This window comes from Chiloscyllium plagiosum, unplaced genomic scaffold (genome assembly GCF_037043375.1).
Source record: "Chiloscyllium plagiosum isolate Xiang-an unplaced genomic scaffold, Cpla_swu_hap1 HiC_scaffold_25, whole genome shotgun sequence".
Lineage (NCBI taxonomy): Eukaryota > Metazoa > Chordata > Chondrichthyes > Orectolobiformes > Hemiscylliidae > Chiloscyllium > Chiloscyllium plagiosum.
In genome coordinates this window covers 48,691,674-48,713,075 of record NW_028270163.1, presented here as the reverse complement: position 1 = coordinate 48,713,075, position 21,402 = coordinate 48,691,674, and the positions used below count along the sequence as shown (strand labels likewise).

The following is a 21,402-nucleotide window of genomic DNA, read 5'->3' as shown; positions in this document are numbered from 1 at the left end:
TATTTTCTGTTTACTTCTAACCTAGTCAGTTGAGGAAAAACATTTGCATGTGTGAAAAGTAATAGTAAAGTACTACAGAAGGTAAATTAGCACTATGTTCAGCTTTTGCTCAGTTGGCATCACTTATATCTCTTTCAGTCACACTGCAGGTACATGAGCACACATTTAGGCTTACACTCCACTGCAGAACCAAGGGGGTCCTGCCTTTGGAATGAACTCCAAAATAAGGCCCCACATGCTCTCTCAAGTAATTCTGTGGCCGCACCAGAATTTTGTACAGCTGCAGCATGATCTCCTGGTTCCAAAACGCAATCCCTCTACCAATAAAAGCTAACACACTGGATGCCTTCTCAACAACCCTATCAACCTGGGTGGCAACTTTCAAGGATCTACGTACCTGGACACAGATCTCTCTGCTCATCTGCACTACCAAGAATCTTACCATTAAGCCCAGTAGTCTGCATTCTTGTTACTCCTTCCGAAGTGAATCACCCCTCACTTTTCAGCATTAAACTTAATTTGCCACCTCTCAGCCCAGCACCTACATTACCCTTCCTTATTAGAGAGGAGAAAAACAAAATCAAACATGCTTTTGCAATAGAGTAATATGGCACGGAAACAGACTCTTTGGTCCAACCAGTCCATGCTGACGATAACCACATATTAAAATGAGTCCCACTTGCCTGCGCTTGGCCCATAATCTTCCAAACATTGCTTATTCACGTACTTGTCCAAATGGCTTTTAAACATTGTAACCATACCTGCATTTACCACTTCTTCTGGAGGTTCAGTCCGCACAAAACAGTGTATAAAATAATTGCCCTTTGTTTTTTTTTAAATCTTTCTCATCTCACCTTAAAAATATGCCCCCTAGTCTTGAAATTCCCTCACCCTAGGGAAAAGACATCTTATCTATACCCCTCATGATTCATAGTCACCTCTCAACCTTCTACGCTCCAATGAAAAATAATCCCAGGCTCCTCTTATAACTCAAACTCAATACAGGTAGTTCTTGTATAACACAATGGTTGTATTCTTGCGCAATCCCGCATTATTCTGTGGCACAGTGGTTAGCATTGCTGCCTCTCAGCGCCAGACACCCGGGTTCAACTCCCACCTCGGGCAACTGTCTGTGTTGAGTTTGCACATTCTCCCTGTGTCTGCGTGGGTTTCCTCCGGGTGCTCCAGTTTCCCCCCACAGTCCAAAGATGTGCCGGTTAGGTGAATTGGCCATGCTAAATTGCTCATAGTATTAGGGGATTGGGTCTGGGTGGTTTGCTCTTCGGAGGGTCGGTGTGGGCTGAAGGGCCTGTTTCCACACTAAGTAATCTAATCTTAAAAAAAAAAGCGCTTTTAAAATGTTGGCAATGTAATTGCATTACAGCAGATTTGTACTAACGAAACATGCATTATAGCAGAACGACCTGTACTTCCATGATTTTAAAGTATACTTTTGTTCTATTGAAGCATTAACTGAGAATTGGAGAGAGGCTTTTGTTAATTAGGAGATACTTGTTGTAAACAAAACGTTTGTAAGTAACGATATGGTGATACTGTGAAATGCTATAAATGGATCTATATTATTGCACATAGTAAGCCTTCTAATCCAAGTTGTGCTTACTTGGGAAGTGGGCAGGCAAGTATAAATTTTCAAAAGACAGAGCATCTTAACAGTTATCCAAAACAACACAACACCCAAGTCACAGACAAGTTGTAACCAACCCATTTGACTAGAATAATTTGCAGTTTCTGGAGCCTGGAGAAGAGCGTATGAGTTAATGATAAAGTGACTATACTGTAGTAACTAAACAATTAACTTCGCAATTAGAAAAATTCAAAAGAACAAAGATGAGGAGGGTTCTTAAATGGTGAAACAATTTTATTTTGCATAAGTTACTATCAAAATCATTTTGATTACAAGTAATTAATTCAAATAGGTCAATTTAATTCACAAAACTTGGTGATTTATGAAATAGTGGCAGCTGCAGAAATCTGCATTACAATACAGATTATAACCAACAGTCTTGGCATGTCTTACTACATTATGAAGCTTATGTAAAAATGAAAGGCACCAAGTAAACCATATTCCTGTAATAATGTCAAAAGGAAAAGCATGAGGGTTTAACCAAGAACTGAAGAAAACCAGTGGCTGTTTTACATGGGAGTTTAAATGCACTGAGTTGGCAAGTGGATATGTTTATCTGTAACTAATTCTCCATCATACCACAGAATAAGAGATTAATAAGAATGGAAGTGCTATATTTTCAAAATAAATATACATATGAAACAACACAAGTTGAATATGATATTCATTAATTTTTTTAAAAATGCACAGCCACCCCCAGTAATTATCTCATGCCCAGCTACTTCTCCCTCAGCATCTACAAGTAGGTCAAGACAAATCAAAGCGACTGATGCAGTAAAGTTTCTTTTAAATTTTTAATCCACTGCCTTTACTCAGAAAATTACAAATTTAATTTGGTTCTTGCAATAAAGCATTTAAATAGTTAACCACCATTCCCTTAGTGATGACAATATTTTGATTCTTGATAAATGGGACATTATATATTATTAAAACTTTTTTTTTTACACAACTGACTAATCGTACAGAATTTCTTAAGATTACAGAACACTTTACACTTGTAAAAGGAAAATTACCCATCAAGTGTGTTATTTTTGCTCATTAATACTGGTTATCTCAGTGTCTAAACAAAATTTTACATTTACAAAGGAGTCACCATCAACTATTGCTGTATTGAAATGACTATCACATCAACATACTTGCCACACCTGAAACCTACAAAATTTTCTTCCACTTGGTCATTTTACAGAATAAAAATAATTCCAACTCTTCTCCCATTTTGAAGTAATGTTGGTAAATATGTAAAAGGAGGCATAATACATTCTTTCTGCCCCACTGCGCCCTGAGGTTTGTGCAAGAGCAAGAATGTTTCCCTAAGCATATGCTTCCTGTTTAGTAGTCTCATCAGCTCAAAGGCATAGTTTTATTCTTAGGGAGTTCAGTTATTTATTCACTTACTCGACTAACTTACCACCATTGATAGTTAAAAGAAAAATGTAAAAGGAAGCACTTACACATACTAAAATGGGAATGTGAAATCATCTTTGATAACTTTATATTGTGCTGTTTGTTGGGTGGAAAAGAAATAGGCGAAACCTAAAATTCTACAAAAAGTACAAATCTTGTATCTTCAGATTATACAATGCCATTGCCATCATCCAAATAATTATTCTTTTCAAAAGATATGGAAGATTTATCGGTGACAGCAAGGATTCAAATAGCGACCATTAAAATTTTAACAAATTGGAGGTAACTTTGGATTAAAGTTAGCTCAGTTATATACACTAAATTCTACGATTTGATTTCTACCTCTTTCCTTCTCTCCCAAAATACATTTGGAAATTAAGCACAGTATACATTTTAGAACTAGTTTAACAATTCTCAATTTTGCAGTACTCTACTTTGTACAATGTGCTGATGTTTAATCAATTCCCGCAAGTAGCTAGGTAATAAAATATTGTTTTATATGCTGATTAGTATAAAGTATATAATAGAAAAATACTAATGGCTAATTCTCAAACACATGCATTAATTACAAACACCATACAAACCCCTAGCTAGACAAATATAATTAAACAATTCCCTCCATATGATCCCTCAAATAAAAAGTAGGGAATACAATGGGTGGGATTTCAAAGTGGCAATTCCGTAGCAATATGTGCAATTGATTTATCTGCAACTTTAGTGACCATCTTCAGATGGGTCAATTCTAGTCTAAAGACACTGTCTTCATGCAGTTTCAGATGTAGACATCTTTGGCATCTGTTGCCAGTAGCAAGTGTACAGTGTAACAACCTGACAGAGTCAGTAGTCAGTTTATTTTAGATGCTGATCTGTCATTTGTTTTGGTTGGCTTCAATTTGACATTTGCAACAGCTTCTCTGCAGGGGGGGGGGGAAGAGAAATAGAGAGAGATAAAACATGTTAATGCAATTAGTTTTTCACAGAAACACAGCAGTGATACCATAACAGAATGGCATGCAAGAGCTTATGGCACCCTGAATCACTGTGGTGAATAATGGAAACAATAAAAATTGGTCTGACGAGTTTATGGTTAAATATAAAAATATCTTTCTGCATCTGGTCACAGGAACAATGAAATGTAGTTTATTTAACAGTAAAGTTTTAAAATTTAAAAACTTGAATTTTAAAAGAATTCTTTCATAGTGCTGTATTATAAGCATTATATCCTTTGTAAATGTTTGAAGTTTTACTTTATTATATCACTTCTGACAGTTCTTCTAAAAGACGCATGTGAGAAAACATCTCTTTTTGGCCATTCCTGGCATTCATATGCAACTGACAGACTACAGGATCACTGCTCCTTTAATCTGTTCAACACTGTTCTTGAACTAGTTGCAAAATGTGTAGGTAGTGCAGAAAATGTGGTTTACTATACTTCTGTACCTGATGTCTATTCTTACTGCGTCCCATATTGGAGCAGGTTTTTAGGTTTTCTGACGTAACAATACATTAGGTAATGTAAAAGACAAGAACTTAAAATCGATTAATTTATACTTGGGTTCCTTTGGCAGATGGATTTCTCATTGAATTGAAATGTGTCCAAAGTTTAAAATTAGTGTGGAGCTGACACCCAATTCATATTAACCTAACACTGGGATTGGTAGAATAATCAAGCCTCATAACTGAGCGTCAAGTTTCAGCAACTCGTCTGCAACTTAATTTTTCTGCTTAAAAGATTTTGGAACTGAAAATTAAATCTTTAAGATAATTCTTTGAAAGTCATCAGCTGATCATTAAGGTTACATTGCAGGCTGCTTGCATTGTCAGTACTTTTCTGTGACACATCTGCTCTTGCCGTACTGAAATGGTAACACAACCATTGTGGGGGGGGGGAAATAAAAAAATCACATCAGCCAGTAAATTACATGCCATAGGAGGACAAGCAAAGGGAGTTGTCAGCAGTGAATCACAGAACCAAAGTGAGTCAACGCCCTGAGACAATGAAGCATGTATGTGATCAGTGCAACAGTAAAGAGACCCAAAGTGCAGACAGCATTGAAGTTTATGAAATGACAGAAAGTATCAACCTATTTCTTAACACAGTAAGAAAAGGGGAATGGAAATAACTTACATACACAAAATTAAGAAGTTATTTGATAATAAATCTTTTAGGTAAAGCTTATTGAGCATATTTATGGTGATTTGGAGATGCCAGTGTCTGACTGGGCGTACAAAATTAAAAATCACAACACCAGGTTTAATTGCAAGCACTAGCTTTGGGAGCACCACTCCTTCATCAGATGGTTGTCTGGGTGCTATTCCTTAGAAGCCAGCTTTGTTGGTAATTCCAATATCACTCTCCTGCTTGCCTCATGTAGTACTTCGATAGGTCCCACTTGACGGAGCAGCTTATGCAAGAGAAGCAGCTCTAGCTCAGAAGGGAAGAAATATGGCAGAGACCAGCCACATAACATGAAATGCAGTTTCTGTCAATCACTTGGGAGGTGGTACTAAACAGAGAACATGGGAAGATAAATGCCGACACAAAGCACCATAACAATGCCATGAGGACCATGGTAGATTCTAGAGATAATTGCCCTGATAAAGTTCTGACAATCCGAAATTTGAAATAGAGTTGAAAGATCTTTTCCAGTACTGCATTTGACACATTTAAAAACAATGCAACAATAACATTTTTTCGCCAGTATGAAACATAGAAACAGATGAAACTCAGGACTGTGGAGAAAGAGAGACAGAATTTGCCCATTCGTGAAGCCACAGTGGGAAATGAATGATTGCCACCAGCAACAGACAAGGTGATAAAAGTCAGACTGGCATAATGGTATGCCAAACTTACTAATCTAGAGAGGTCTTATATGTAGCAGAAGTTTAAATTCAAAACCTTTCAATCTCGGCATCAGAACTGTAATGAAAAAAAATCAGTCGATTTGTACCTATAATTGCAAAACTCTGGGGAGGGAAATTAAAACTACAAAATATAAAATTCAGCTATAACCATTAACAAGGTGGCAAAATTATCAACTTATTAGCAATGGAAGGCAACCTTCCTTCAATCAATGGTTCCAGAATACTATTCAGTTGAACTGATGCAAATGGCCCAGTTGTTCAAGACACAACATATAGCTCCAGGACAATTTGGGTTAGCAGTAGGAAACCCAGTTATGTCCTGCTCACTATCCAAAGGGAAGGCTGTAAGTAAAGTCATGGATAAGGACAGAACTGAGCCCTTCTTTTTGGTTCCAGCTGTGCAATGGTCTACTGACATTTACTATTAAAATCTTTCATTTAGTAATGATCACACAGTAATCAAAACCCATGGATTCATACTCTGTCCATCAGTTCAGTTCAAAAAAAGGGCAGAAGAAAAATAATTGCACATAGGAAATTTTTAACACTTAAACTTTAAAATGTCACACTAATTTGAAGTGTCTATTGACATATCAGAACTTTGCTTATTTTTTTTACACAACCACCTTTACAAGCAAAGCATTTTCTACAAAAACATTTGAAGAATAAAGTGAAATAAGAGTTACTTTCAGATGATACATCTGACAATAATTTACCATTCACAAAGATGGCTGATTGCAACATTCTTACAGATGGAGACCGATTTCACAAAAGCACAATTTTGTGTTGCATGCTGACTGCCCGATACGAAATCGAATAATTAGCTATCCTAGCTTACAAAGCCAAAATACGATGCATGTTGGAACTCCGAAATAAAAACAAGAAATACTGAAATATTCAGCAGGTCAGACAGCGTTTTTGCACAGAAACGGAGTTAACATTTTAACTTGATTTTTCTTCAGAATGACAATGAACAGGTATCAATTTGAAACCTCAATTCTGTTTCTCTCCACAGATGCTGTTTAAATTGTAATAGAGTTGAAAGCATTTCTTGTTTTTGTAACCAGCCTGGTTTTGATCCTCCTTTTATTTACAAAATTAATCTATAAAGAGTGTGTTTGATTTATGATTTAGCGTGCTGCAATGTTTTTCATTCCAAATTTAAATAATACTTACTTCAAAGAAAGTCTTGAATTATTGCCATTTGGGCCCTGAAAGGAAGGAATAAAATAAATTAGTATTACAAGAATGCCCACTAGGTGTCAGCATCAAATCTTCAGTTACTATTCTGCTGCAAACCTGCCCTATCACCAACTTATGATGAATCTGAATGTACGTTGTTTCAACTTTCATATTGTGCACTCCACCAGGCAGCCCCAACACCAATGTGAAGTAATTGTTTTCTTCCAAGTATGAGTTTTCCCGAAGTAGTGAAAACTAAGAACATGTGATTGCACATTTGTGTCACACTCTGGATTCCCAAAAAACTTCAGAGCCAATAAATTACCTAGAAGGACAGTGTCCCAATGAGGACAAGTACAGGAGCCAAAGTGTGTGCAACAAGGTCTCACATTTTAATGCAATTAAGGACCAATTAACAAAAACAGAAATTGCTGGTGAAACCCAGGTGGCAGCATCTGGGGAGAATGCAGAAATAAGTTTTTAGATCCAGGGACCTTTCTTCATAACAAGGACCAGTTAACCTGTTTTGGCTGAAGAACAAACACTGCTCAGTTAAGAGGAAAACCCCTTGCTCTCCAAAAAAAAGGTGAGGGCAGTGTTTTACATCAGTCCAATAAGGCAGGTGGAACCTCAATTTGAATGCCTACAGAGTTGCACCGGCTCTGACAATGCAGCCGTCCTTCAGTATTTAGGAGATATAAACTTAGGAACTCACACCATATTGTGGGGCTTGAACCCACAACCTTCTGATTCTAAGACTGTTGCCGCTCAATCCATTACTTACACTATTATCTCAATTTGTAGTTTCCCCACTTAGTAAAAAGCTGGTTGAATATCTGGTTTATTGCAATTTACAGTCTTTGAACAGAGTTCAAAGACTGTATATTGTTTCAATACATAACAAGCAGATGACTTAGAAATTTGGATTAAAGAGAGCATTCTGTAGCATGAAGAGGTCCACTGTGTGCAAACACCATGGTGTAATTAAAACCATGAAGGTCACTCTGTTTCTTATGAATTGTTTTTTTAACCTCGACTATGAGCTAACTAATCTTCTGCTGAGTAGTAGTGACTCAATAGCTCTGCTGTGTTGCTAATAACTTCTAAATCGCAGGCACATTGTGAGTATATTACTTAATTACCTGAAGACAACATGATGCCCAATTTTTCAAATTTAAAGAGTTAAATAATACAACTTTTTAAAAAAAAAACTACAAAGTATTAACAATGTTCAAAGTATACTCTGCTTTTAGTTATGCAGTTGCATTTAGTGATAAAACAAGCCAATGCCTTTCCAAACAATTGATTTCATGCCATATGACAAAACACCATATTATTGCAACTCATCTTTCAGAGTTCCATTTCAGAGATGTGCTATCACATCAGTAGCTCCTTCCATCAACACACTGATGTCAAATGCCATCATGGAATGAAGCCTTTTCTTTGCATTTGTGTAACACATTTTCCATCGTTGTTGCCCAAAGTCACAGATAAAATATGATGTCATAAAAATATTGACATGGGAGGTAAGATAACTGCAGATAAATTTCAGGCCATAGCTCCGCCGTTTCCAAAAGTGGGACTAGGTGCATACCTACTCAGGTCCACTGTACCTGAGTACAGTTGAAATCAGAGATGCAAGGATAGGACAACTGAAAATTTCAGCATACAATTCATAGCTCTTAGACTTTTATTAGGTCAGGGTACAATGAAATCTGCAGACCTCACTTTCTCCTACAATGAAATCAAAGCAGGTGTATGGAGTTATGATAAACATCATATACTATCTAATTGAAAGGTGAAACAGGCTCAAGGGTGAAAGTTGATAAAATGTAGCCGGAAAACTACAGCAGATCAGGCAGTGTCAGAGGAGTAGAGGAGTTGACGTTTTGGGCAGGACTGATGAAGGGTCCTGACTGAAACATCGACTCCTGTGCTCCTCTGATGCTGCCTGACCTGCTGTGATTTTGCAAGCTCCACATTTTATCGACTCTGACCTTCCAGCATCTGCAGTCCTCTCTATCTTCAAGGGTTGAAAGGTTTACTCTTGTTCTTAAACTATGCCTACACATCACAAAACAGTACAATATCATAAAATGCAATTTGCTAAGGATTAACAATATCTAAATTTGAGAGAAATAATGGGGTGATGTTAAACATTGGTGGCAACACAAACTTATCAGTAGTTGCGTCAGTGTTAGAAATGCAGGTCCCTTTAAGGACAATTCACAACAGCTCAGTTAGTTGAGAATATGTATTCTCTGGACTTTGTATTCAAGAACTGGGATCTTGTTGGACTTCTGGATAGTGGAAGGGTCCAGAAGGGAAAGGTGAAAATTGGTGTTTGTGCTAAACTACAGATTTGCAATTTAAAAATTGCAAATCTCTTAAGGTCTTTTGTTAAACATATGAATATTGGTCTGCTAAACAAGTTAGACACTCCACTGGAATGCCAGAAATGGAAACTGAGTGGGATGTTGAATGTACTGATGATCCAATACTACCTGAACTGTGCCCCAAAGTTGACAATTACATACAAAACATGTTTTAAATACCTGTGAGAAACCTGGAACTGCCATACTGTAAGGCCTAGGTTTAAAAGTGCTTGAGCTGGACACAGCAGGAGATGTCATTTTTAAAGTTGAATTGTAGTCGGGTGGCGGAATGGAGAGATCTTCTTTCTGCAGGAGGTTCCCAGTGCTGCAGCTTTTGAGATGGTTCAAGCTGCAAGATACAAAACATGACAAAATTGATACTTGGTAATAGATATGGATTACATCATTTCACACCAGTTTATTCACCAATCAACTGTATTAAAGGCATTTTACATGGCAGCGTCAGTGAAGACAACAAATTTGCTGGCCTTGAGGACTCAACATCAATGCCAAATCTGAAAAGCACCCGTCCCATCTCAAAAAGTCTGTTGCAGTGTAAACTAGATTTTTTTTTATAATTAACATACTCTTATTAAACCGTCCACAGCATTAGCTCTTTGTTTTGACTGAAGTAGTGCTGCTACTATTCCCATTTCAGAACTTATAGGGAGAATTAATCAATTCAATTCAAATATGGAAACAATTTCTGGATGTTATGAACTCCATATTGCTGAAATTAACTTTACTAAAAATAAATCTACTTTATAATGTTTATGGTTTTTCCAAGATAAATGTTTTCTGCAACACTTGAAAAGCATTTAGAATAGAAAATGCACTATTAAAAATAGGGGATATTCTATATGAAAATATAGGATCTGAAAGAAAAGGAAACTAGCAGGTTTAGACACTGGGTACTTTTAGATATTCTGAACTGGTAGATACAAACTGACAAATCTTCAGCTACCTCGGCATGAAAGATGCTTTCCCTAAATCAGGATCAAGTTCAAACAATTTGTATCAAATATATTCCCCTAGTGTGACAACATGCCTAACTGATATTGTGGTCTTAGCATACAGAGCATTTTCCAAGATTACAAATGTACTGATTTATAGCAATGATTGTTTATGAGGAGCTCCATTAGTGAAATTAAGTGCTACTTTTTGAATGGATGGGGGAAAATGATATTAAGTTAAACTAGCTAATAAATCCAGCCAAGAGAAAAATTCAATAGATTACCAATCAAATATGACAAGTGAGGCAAAATGAAATCACAAGTCACATGTCTGACAATGTTGTCAAAAATACAATATAAAATTTAATTTACTTCTCAATATTTATATGTTTATAAATAACTCTTGAAGCCAATTAAATCTACCAAATTCCTTCTCTGACTTTAGTCTGGGCACGAGCAATCAATATGATTTACAGTCTTTTGATTTACCATGCAAGACTTTTAGTTTAACATGAATTTAAGTAATTAAATGACAAAAGATGCTCACTTAAATAAATGTGCATAACAAATGTTCAAGCAATCGAACAGAACGGACAGATTGAAAAGACAGCAGTACTACACAGATAGGGTCCCATGACAGAAAATGGACCTAAAATGCCAGGTGATAAGCCAGAACTATTTTCATCTATTTCCTTATTGCATAGTTCACTAACATTAAGCATCACACATTTCTTCGCTAACTTTTTATAAAGCTTTTTCATAAAAGAAAAAAGAGAGTAGAAAGAACAAAAAAAATGCTTTTTTTCCCCTTAATGGAAAGAATGTCAGAGACCAATTTCCACAAAAGAAAGCTTAATAGTGGATGAAAGAGCTTTGAAAAGAGTGCAGCACCAGAGATTAAACAGTTTTGAACAGCACCAGAAGATTAAAGGGTGTAAATGGTACACACCGCACCAAAGGTTAAATGTGTTTTAAAAGATAGGTGTAGCACCTGAAAGAAAACTGGACAAAATGGATAATGCAAGATGAAATTACTTCAAATAAAGGGTTTGGCACTTCAAAAGTAACCACATTAAAAATAAATCACTTTTTGCAAATAAGTTTTAATAAAGTCAGCTACACAAGTTGTACATTAACTTTGGTAATTATATGGTCTGAAAAAGCAGGTGGATACAACTCATGGTAGCCTATGTCTCTGCCAGACAGCATAAAAGTTGTGAACGTAACAGAATTTTAAACAGAATATTTTGTTTAATACATGGCTTTGGAACACTAACAACCAAACATTTGAAAACATCAGCACTATTATTAATTGCAAGTTTGATTGAAAGGTAATTTTGGTGTTAATTCCTCTACTGTCATTGCAACAAAATATTTCTATTTCATCACCTACTTTAGAGAATTGCACCAGTAGAAAAGTTACTTACTTGTGCAATAATCCACCCTGCATTACACGAGTGTAAGAGAATGGAAACCATCCTCTCCTAGAGAGAGAGAAAGATAGAATTAGCGGGTACGATAATCTTATTCAGAATAAAACATCAACTGGCCATAATGTCAACAAGCAGTTGTAATGTCTACAATACACAGACAGCTATTTATCCATGACAATGTTGAAAGGAAATATGAAACTGGGAGCAAATATAAACACATACACAATTTTACTTACAATCGCGTCTTTTCATTTTCTCCATAATGCCAGCCATCTTTAGCCTCAGGAACCAATAATGTGATGACATCTCCTTCGCTGAAGCTCAGCAGTGTGTTATTGTCTTTTGCCTGATGAGAGAAAATAGCTTGCACTTTGGTTCTTCCATTCTTTTCCAACCCAGCAGCCATTGAACTGGATCTGGGTAAAGTTCTGGTCTCAGCTGAAGAGTAAGAAAATGTGATATCACATTAGGTACAAAACAAAAAGGAATATTTCTAATTTTCCAAGCTTCATTCTCACTGTTTTTCAGTTTCACCCTGAAACCCAGGCATAAATATAGTCTTTGTTAAAAGAACCTTGCCAAAATATGTATATTGCCCATTACAGAGGAACCTCGATTATCTGGCATTCAATTATCCAAACAAGATCGCAAGGTCCCGATGTTTGGCTGAACTGTGTTATCTGGCATTCGATTATCTAAACAAAATATTCCCTGCCCATGTCATTCAGATAATTGAGGTTCCTCTGTATTATAGGCAATAATGCCAGAGGCAATAAGAGCAACACAACAGATTGTGGAAGTCTGAGATCAAAAAGATGAATATAACAAAACTACTGAGCTGTTCTGGCACCACCTGTGAAGAATATTTCAAGTCAATGGTCTTTCATCAGAATAGTCATATTGGATGAGAATTACATGTGGAGACACCACATAAATTAGATAGTTTCCTTTGACCAGCATTAGGGAAGCAGTCAGGATTTTTACGAAACTTTCACTGCTTTCAATGGTTAGGGCCATCTGGTATAATAGCAGTTTTAGTGGACTTAGTTTTATATCTTGGTATAATGATTACTTGGATTCATGACTGCTAGATTACTGGGACAGTGCATAAAGACAGGGTGCTCTGGAATTATAAAGCTTTATTACATATCTAATAATAATGGTCAGGAGTTAAGAGATTAACTGTCGGTAAATATCAAAAGGAGGAAAGGAAAGTGCCTAAATTGTAAGTCAAATGCCATCTTCTCCTACATTGGAACCCATATCACTGACAGTACTAGTATGTAAAAGCAGCCAGCAGCAACTTTGCTATATCTGGACTGCAGTGGTACAAATTGCCATGGTTATGGTAAAAGGTGTGTAGGTGTCTTTAATCCATATTTAGTACTATATTCACTCGAGTTTCACTTCAAAGTCTCAATTTAAAAGAAACTTTAAAAGCAACAGCACAATCCTTTCCAAACAACAACCCTGGTATTGTGATATGTACAAACATGACAACATGGTATCTTATGTGACTACATTTGTCATGTATCCCAACAATTCAAAAGGTACAGTCTACATCAGAAACTTTTGCTGAACACTAAATATTAGTGAGCAAGAAGAAAATGTTAGAAATTCTGTGGACAGGCAGCATTGGTAAAGAATCTAAGACACTCTGAATAATCAACAAGTTTTTGTCAAAACTCTGTTCACACTTGCTGAGTATTTTCAACAATTATTGTTTTTACTTCAGTATTTTGCTTTTGTATTAGCAAAGTAAATCTGCGTCAATCCTATGCCACAAGGTTACTGGTTGGCCTGTCAGTTCAAGGCTGAGCATGAAATTTATCCATTGCAAAAGCTATTTGTTCAACAAACTTGTAAGAGGTTTTAGTGAAACTTGAGACAATAAGAACAGACAATATCTGGAAATTTTGTCATAGCCGGCAACTGAAAACCAATGACTTTAACATAATCATAATTTCATAGTGCTCCACTGTGTTTAAGTTCAGGTTTTATACAAGAGACAGGATCTAAAAGTCAACAGTGGTGAGAGCCTTTGAAATATTAATATTGATGTCGCTGGTATGGAAATGTTTGAGAGATTTAGGACAAAAAAGGTAACTAACACAAGATTACCTCAACTATTAAGGTGATTGATACAACACTAAAAAATATTCTTCCCTTTGCATTAAGAAAATTTGAGTTCATTTCACAATAATTTTGCATTAGGTCCACACCCAGTTAAATACCATTTTTAACTAAAGAAACATAAGTCAGTGCAGGTTACTTTTGCTTTTGATGGCGTTTATGTACATGCGCACATCAATATAATTGCTTAATTTCCCTGAATATTACTAGTAATGCCTAAATTTGCATCACTCACCTGACAAAGGGCTGGCTTTCAATGGCATTGCTTTGCGTGTGGGAAGGGTGTTGGAGTACACATCGGATTGCTGTTGTTTTGGAAGTTGGGGCGGTGTAGGAGGCTTTGGTTTGGCATCAGGCTGGCCAGATTGCTGATAGTCCACAGAATTTGCATTTGATACATCACCATTAGGTACTGATGGAATATCCTGGACCATCATGCGCTGAAACAGGAAACAGAAGTACATCAAGTATGGAGTATAATCTAATTTAACATTGTATAGAAGTAAAAATATTACATTCTGAAACATACAGCACATATCCCATATCACCGTAAATGCACATGGCCAAAATTAACAACTTTTCATTATTTCAATGTTGTATATTTTTCATCAGCCTTTGAAGATTTTCCCTGTGTTGAATAATAATTCTGTTCACTTGTCAATTAAACAGACTCCAGGCGGAGTTAATAAATAGCAACAGAATTTGTTACTAGCATCTGTAAACAAAATTCTGTATAGCACGTATTCAGTCTTACATATTAGATGATTTACGGCTAACAAATTATGCAAGTCCTTGATTAAGTTCCCTTTATTGGTAGCATTTTATGAGTATGAGATTTTGAGCCCTGGAACTCATCATTCAAAACGAGTAGCAGTGTGTGTCAGCACAGATTTGTGCAGTAACTGCACAACTGTGAACTGTGAAATATTACTGGTTGGGCCTCTTGAGTGTAAATTGGAGGAGTAGGGAATAGGGAGTGAGAGAAGATGATCTCAGAAATCTTCACTCTTATTGAGAGGAAGAGAGGGCAACAATTTGGAAGGCATGAATTTAGGAAGATCAGGATAGGACAAGATGATACTCTTGACTCTGACCCCCAGGTAAGGCCAGAGTGGCAACCATTAAGATGAGCATTAACTTTTTCATTCTATGACATACAGTATTAGTTGCAAAAAAAAAGACAATTAGATTTGTTCTGTGTGTGCAAACCAAAGTTGCAGGAAGGAGTAAAGTAGCTGTTCTATCCTTTTTTGATTATGTTAACAGCTTAATGCCTACCCCTGATGTAGGTAAAGGATGCCTCATTTGGTCCTTAGCAAAACAACATCCAGCACAGCCTGCAACAGAATTGTGTCCATGTGCAGTTTGGGCATAATACAGCCCACTTTGCATCGACAAACTGGGCAGAACGGAGCCAAACATTAAGCTCTGAAAATCTAAGGACTCGCACATGCCAAGAGTTTGTACAAGCTAGCTTTAGGTTTTACGTGATTTATTCTGCCAGATTGGTTAGTTCTAATTGCAACATGTCAACCACAAAGAAACTTGGTTATACCATCAGCAATTCTTTTACAATATGTTATTCTTTATTAATTCCAAACACCAACTCCGTACCAGTGATATACAATTACAGAGAGATTGGCTCTATTAATTCAAAAACAAATGCTTAGTCAGAATTTTATTTCCATTGAAACAGAACTCTCATCTATTAGCTCAAAGATATCAAGATATAGCTTCAAAGTGACTCAGATATGATTAACCAAAATTTATTGATGTATTAAAATTAAAATGAATGCCAATGCACTAAAAGACCAAAAACTAGAGAAAGCAAACTAGACCAAAATTAACCAACTTTTGAAAGAAACTCAGATGTAGGTATTTCTACTGAAATTGGCACAAAGAATTTTTAATTATGGTGTAAATAAGTGGTCAGTATGCTCCAGTCTTGCTGGGGAATGATCAATAGCAATCACTGTTGAGACAGATAGTTGGTGACTGACAACTTCAAGTTATGCTTGTACTTAAGCCTTAAAACAATATATGAAGTACACATTAATAAAGCACCGTAAATCAATCCCTTTGGAGAATGAGTAACATCCCAGATAGATTGTGTGTCATAAATTGCTTTGGCACCTTCTGTCATTGCCATTTACTGATTAGCTGTTGGGAATCACTATCCAAATGGGATGAGGTTAGTTATTTTTCCTCTTGCTACTGTAATAAAGCAGCAGTGAGGAACAACATTGTTGGGCTAGGCCAAGAGAAAAACTGACAGGACCTAAAAACCCAAGCCTGAGAGTTCAAACAAAATACTTAGTATTAGAGCTGTTATGGTACACAGATCACCAGAAAGATCATGAGGAAACAATGACGAAAAGGATAAAAGGCTCAGTTCTTTAAATTTAGGTTCAAATGAGCTCAGGCCATTATTTCATTATGGAGCAGCAGTAAAGCTTTAATTAGAACTCTATTATAATACTCTTGACTGTACTAGTAATCTTTTTCACAGTAAAAAAAAGTCAATAAGTTGACATTTTGATCTACAGCTTTGAAGATAGCTGTATAACTAAGTAATATCAGTGATAGAAACCCACCTACAATGAAAGCTCAAAACCTCAATATTGAAAATCCTTAATTTAACAGGCTCCTCCACAGTTCACCAGTCACCAATTTTATCCATTATTAAAAGAACATTTCAGAACAGTCGCTGCAGTTGTCAAACAAGCCAATAGCTTGGGCATCAATTACTTCCCAGGAACATATTTACTCATGGACAAAATCCTCCACCAACTAACTTCCAACAGGAAACCAGTCAAAACTCAACCCCAGTTGCAATTGCCTAGCTACAAGCTAATGATGCAAAGCCTAGTAATAGCTTAATAAGAAAGGAACTGAAGACAAAGAATCAATATATGAACAACTTGATACTTGGAGATTTTGGTGTTTCAGTGTAAAATTGATTTCCATTTAACTGAGATATATACTGCAATAGTGTTGAAAGTCTAATCTAAAATTACACCTCTGTTGTAGTTAGTGAATAAGAGAGCAACAGTCTTTTTTTAAAATCACCTAAACATTCAGAAAAAGTGAAAAATCTTCAGTTTAAAACTGTACGGAAATACAACTATTAGTTGCAAATAATCAGTAAGTAAATTTAATAATTTTCCTTTTATGAAAAGGTGCAACGGCACTTCTTGTCCAGACTACACAAGCATTGACAATATGAGACAACTGAAGGAGGTTAATTTAACTTAATGACACAAAGGTTTGCACCAGAAATAAAAGTAACAAGTACATTTTCATGACCATTAGTGCACTTGATTCTGTATGATCAGGGTCCCAGAAAGACTCCAAGAATAAAAAAAAACTCCACCTATCCAGAAGAAAACACGTGCAATTCCAGGAGAGAAAGGTCTGCAGAAAACAGGCTCCTAAAAGGATTAACTAGGCTCCACAAGATTAGATTAGATTCCCTACAGTATGGGAACAGGCCCTTCGGCCCAACAAGCCGACACCGACCCTCCGAAGAGTAACCCACTTGGACCCATTCCCCTAACCTACATTTATCCCTGACTAATGCACCTAACACTGTAGGCAATTTAGCATGGTCAATTCACCTAACCTGCACATCTTTGGATTGTGGGGGGAAACAAGAGCACCTGGAGGAAACCCACACAGACATGGGGGGGGCGGTGAAAATGGACAAACTCCACACAGACAGACAGTCACCCAAGGCCGGAATCGAACCTGGGTCCCTGGCGCTGAGAGGCAGCAGTGTAACCACTGAGCCACCGTGCCGCCCCGAGATCTTATTCTTCCATTACGTACTAGATAAATATATCTAACACATACACAGTCTTACTCTCACCACCTCCTTAGTATGTCATGTGCTGAGTGGAAAGAGATGGAAGAATGCCCTGCACAATGTATCCCTCAATAGCAAGATGTTTGTATTGAAGCAGGGGGGATTTACAGGGTGGAATCTTCTGCTCTTGCTAATGGCGAGCTTGGAGGCGGGAAAGGCATTTAATTATGTGGGGCAGGGTTGCATTTGAACACTGCTGCCTTTCCACATTCCAACTGCTGTTCAATGTTCGTCATGTGAAATACATGATAAGTCAAGCTGTGCAGCTACTTGTCACCCAGAGTGCATCCTTTAATCAAAGGCAAAGGCATTCAGTATCTTATCAAGGGACCAGACATCAGAAAGATCAGGTTCCTGAGAGATATCCCCGACCCCTTTTCTTACAACCCTCAAAAAGTACTGCCTGGTTGGCATGTGGTTCACTGGACCTTCCTCAAAAGTGGTCATGTAGATGCCTTGCCAGCTCTCAGCCAGTGGGTGAGACCTTCAACGCCTCAATAACATACTAACTATAAAGTCAGCTTTTCTTTCCTCAATAACAATGCTGTACAAGGAATGCGGTTGAAAACTATTAAAAATGATTTGAACTTTTGTAGGGAGATCAGGGAAGCCCTCTAGATGATATTCAGGAATGATCAGATGATACTCAAAAAAAAGTAACATAAACAGATAATTTGACTGGCATTATTAAGGATGATCACAAAGTACTCCTTTTTACTCCACAAATGTTCTGCTTGTGTATCAGATATTCAGGTCTTTGAAAATAAAATTCAAAATAGTTTCAAAACACTAAATAGACTTTGACAAAACATCAATACTTACAGAACCTTGACCCAATCCACCTCCACCAACGAAAGGTGCAAGTTCTGGTGGTACTGGTAGAGGTTTAGCACCAGGAATAGGGTCTGATATAACCAGTCCTGATTTGGTGGAAGCAGCAGGGTCAGAGATGAGGGTTCCTCCATTGCCTGAAGACATCTGCTGCACCAATGACATTGCACGCTCAGGAATTTTGGATGGATCACTACAAGCCTGTTGCCAGCTAGGAAGCTTTTGTGTTATCATATCCTTGCCCTGTTAAAGAAAAGAAAATTTAGAGATTACTTCAGATGAACCCACAGAGTAAAACATTTTCAAGGATCTTAATTTAATCAATTTTAACAGACGAGAAAAACCATTTGCCACGAATATTAAATTTTTAGGAAAAATAGTGATGAAAAGTAAAATCTTACAAGATCTTACTTTTGGATGTGTAGTTAGGTGGTTACAACTGAACAGGATCACTGATGTGCAAATGTTCTCTACCACCATCCCTCACCCCCCACCCCCACTAACCCTCACCCTTCCCTGTTCCTGATCATCATTCAATAACTCATGCAGATTGTGTGGCTTGGGGAGGACAGAATCCGAACTGGCAGCAAAACCTTCCAGCAACATGTAGCCTCCTGACACCCCCTGTTAATTTTCATAAATTAAGTGAAGAATGGATGATAACAGAATTGCACACTAACAGAAAATCAAGACCTCAAGAGAGGCAAGGATAACAAGGAAACTGGCAAGGAAAAGAAGGGTAACTGAAATGATAATTCACTATAATTCCAGCAACAGAGGAATGGAAACTTATGAAAAAGGATGGAGTAACATTTTTCCTCAGGATATCCAATACAAAGAGCTTCTGTAGTGCTATTCATCTGATAATGGGTGCGCACTACTACAACTAACTTAGTTATGTAGCACTGCTTTTAGTATCATGATACTATCAAAATATTAGAACTGTGGAAGAATGTACAACATTGAGTAATACAGTTCAGGAAAAAGCTAATCTGCACCATAGTCTATGCTCAATAAATTGATTTCATCCAGAAAGGGTAGTTTGGCATTACAATTTCCATTACACTGACAAAAATTAGAAAAAAGATGAATAATAAAATAATTCTGGTTTATGTTCCCAGTTGTATCATTGATGCCAACATTAGCAAAGGACAGTATCAATCTCAACTGTGTTACTTAGTTACAGTTCTGATGTATCAAAAATGGTCATTAGACTGAACTAATAAAGGCTCACAGATATCTAATGACAAATTGTCCATTTTAGTTGAGGACAAGATTAAAAACATTGAACCTAATATTTAAAAAAAAGCTGTATCTATATTTGTCTCTAACATTTTTGAAAAGCTGCAATATTGCAGTTTAGATTCACTTAATTTGAAAAACTTACCCTGCTGTGGTATACCATGTTATTCTTGGCGACTGCACACTGCTTTTCTACCAGAAAGCTGTATCGCCTACGCTCCTCGCTCAATGCTGTTTTGTAACCATTTCCAATGTAGCTCTCCAGATCAGATTGCTTTTTGCTTATTGTCTCCACAAACTGTACAAAGTCAGAGGAGATAAGAAAGCAAAAAGGACATTGAGAAAACGATGATGAAATAAAAGAAGAATGCAAAAACTTTCAGTTGTAATGACTGGCTATGGTTATGACATTAAATTAATATGGCTGCACAGAAAAAGATGAATGGAGGTATTTCATTTACATATTTTATATGTTGTTCAACATTTCGATTAATACCTGAAGACATATCCGAACAACGTTTCATTCAAAAAAGACAAGCTGCACAAAACACCGCATTGCTTCAAAGTTGGTCTTTCTCTTGCATATAAAATACTTTGTACTTCATGGGTTCCCATCACATAACCATAATGTGATTAAATTATCAATCAAAATTTGCTTTTGTGCATAGAAAATTGGCTTTTACATGATGAGTAAGAGACCTGCAGTGTTGGAACTCAATGTGCATCACGAGGCTATTAGTTGAATTAATGCAATTTTTTTGACAATTGTTCAACTTCTATAGTCAGTTTATGCTAAATTGTAGATTCCCAATCTGAAAAATTGATCGAGATATTGTAAACAAAACTTTGAGAGTTTGGATTAAATCCAGAGTTACTCAGTACTAAAGCAGAGCAACATTCTTGCATTCAGAACATATGAGCCAATGTAAAGTGGCAAATAATAGCGATGAAATAATGATAGTGGTCAAATAAGGTCACTAGCAAGTCTATACACACTCAGTATGACCTCACCAAATGCAATTCACTTTCTCGACAACAGGTGAAATGACAACCGTACAAATAATTAGAATTGAGCTCAATTTACTTCTAGCTACAGTGGGAATTAAATTCTTAACTTGTGGAATTTTAGCAGGGCATGCATATTTCTATGAGATTACAGTACTGTCTAAACTATGATTGTAGACTAATAAAGTCATTAAATGTTGAAAGAAATAGATGATAATGCCTCCATTCCTAAAATGTATTAAACTCAGTTCAAAATACCAGCCATTCTCCCATTTCTGTTTGCTGCACATCACATCAAATTTTGTTGCAAATGATAGATTATAAAACAAGGCAACACATTTATACCAAGATATAATAAACTTATTAGATAACACAATTTTTTAAAAACAATTAAATGGGAATATAGGATTTATACCGGCCACTACAGCGGACAGCTGAAACTGACAACCAGAAGCGGCAGGGACAGGCC

General features: G+C 36.6%; 1 protein-coding gene across 4 annotated transcripts in view; it reads right to left on the bottom strand.

Moving 5' to 3' along the window:
* Positions 1-1,853: 1,853 nt before the first annotated feature.
* LOC122562235 (BAR/IMD domain-containing adapter protein 2-like) overlaps positions 1,854-21,402 on the bottom strand; it is a 74,186-nt gene continuing 54,637 nt past the window's right edge. For 2 of the 4 annotated variants that reach the window (XM_043714966.2, XM_088000710.1), the window contains 9 exons: positions 20,074-20,226; positions 18,678-18,929; positions 14,226-14,430; positions 12,094-12,295; positions 11,852-11,908; positions 9,652-9,820; positions 7,091-7,125; positions 5,904-5,969; positions 1,854-3,963 (listed from right to left, as the gene is read on the bottom strand). In XM_043714966.2, coding sequence (XP_043570901.1) covers positions 5,942-5,969; positions 7,091-7,125; positions 9,652-9,820; positions 11,852-11,908; positions 12,094-12,295; positions 14,226-14,430; positions 18,678-18,929; positions 20,074-20,226 — 1,101 coding nt within the window. In that variant the 3' untranslated portion in view covers positions 1,854-3,963; positions 5,904-5,941. The remainder of the gene's footprint in view (positions 3,964-5,903; positions 5,970-7,090; positions 7,126-9,651; positions 9,821-11,851; positions 11,909-12,093; positions 12,296-14,225; positions 14,431-18,677; positions 18,930-20,073; positions 20,227-21,402) is intronic. The other 2 variants (XM_043714965.2, XM_043714968.2) reach the window with 1 other exon arrangement.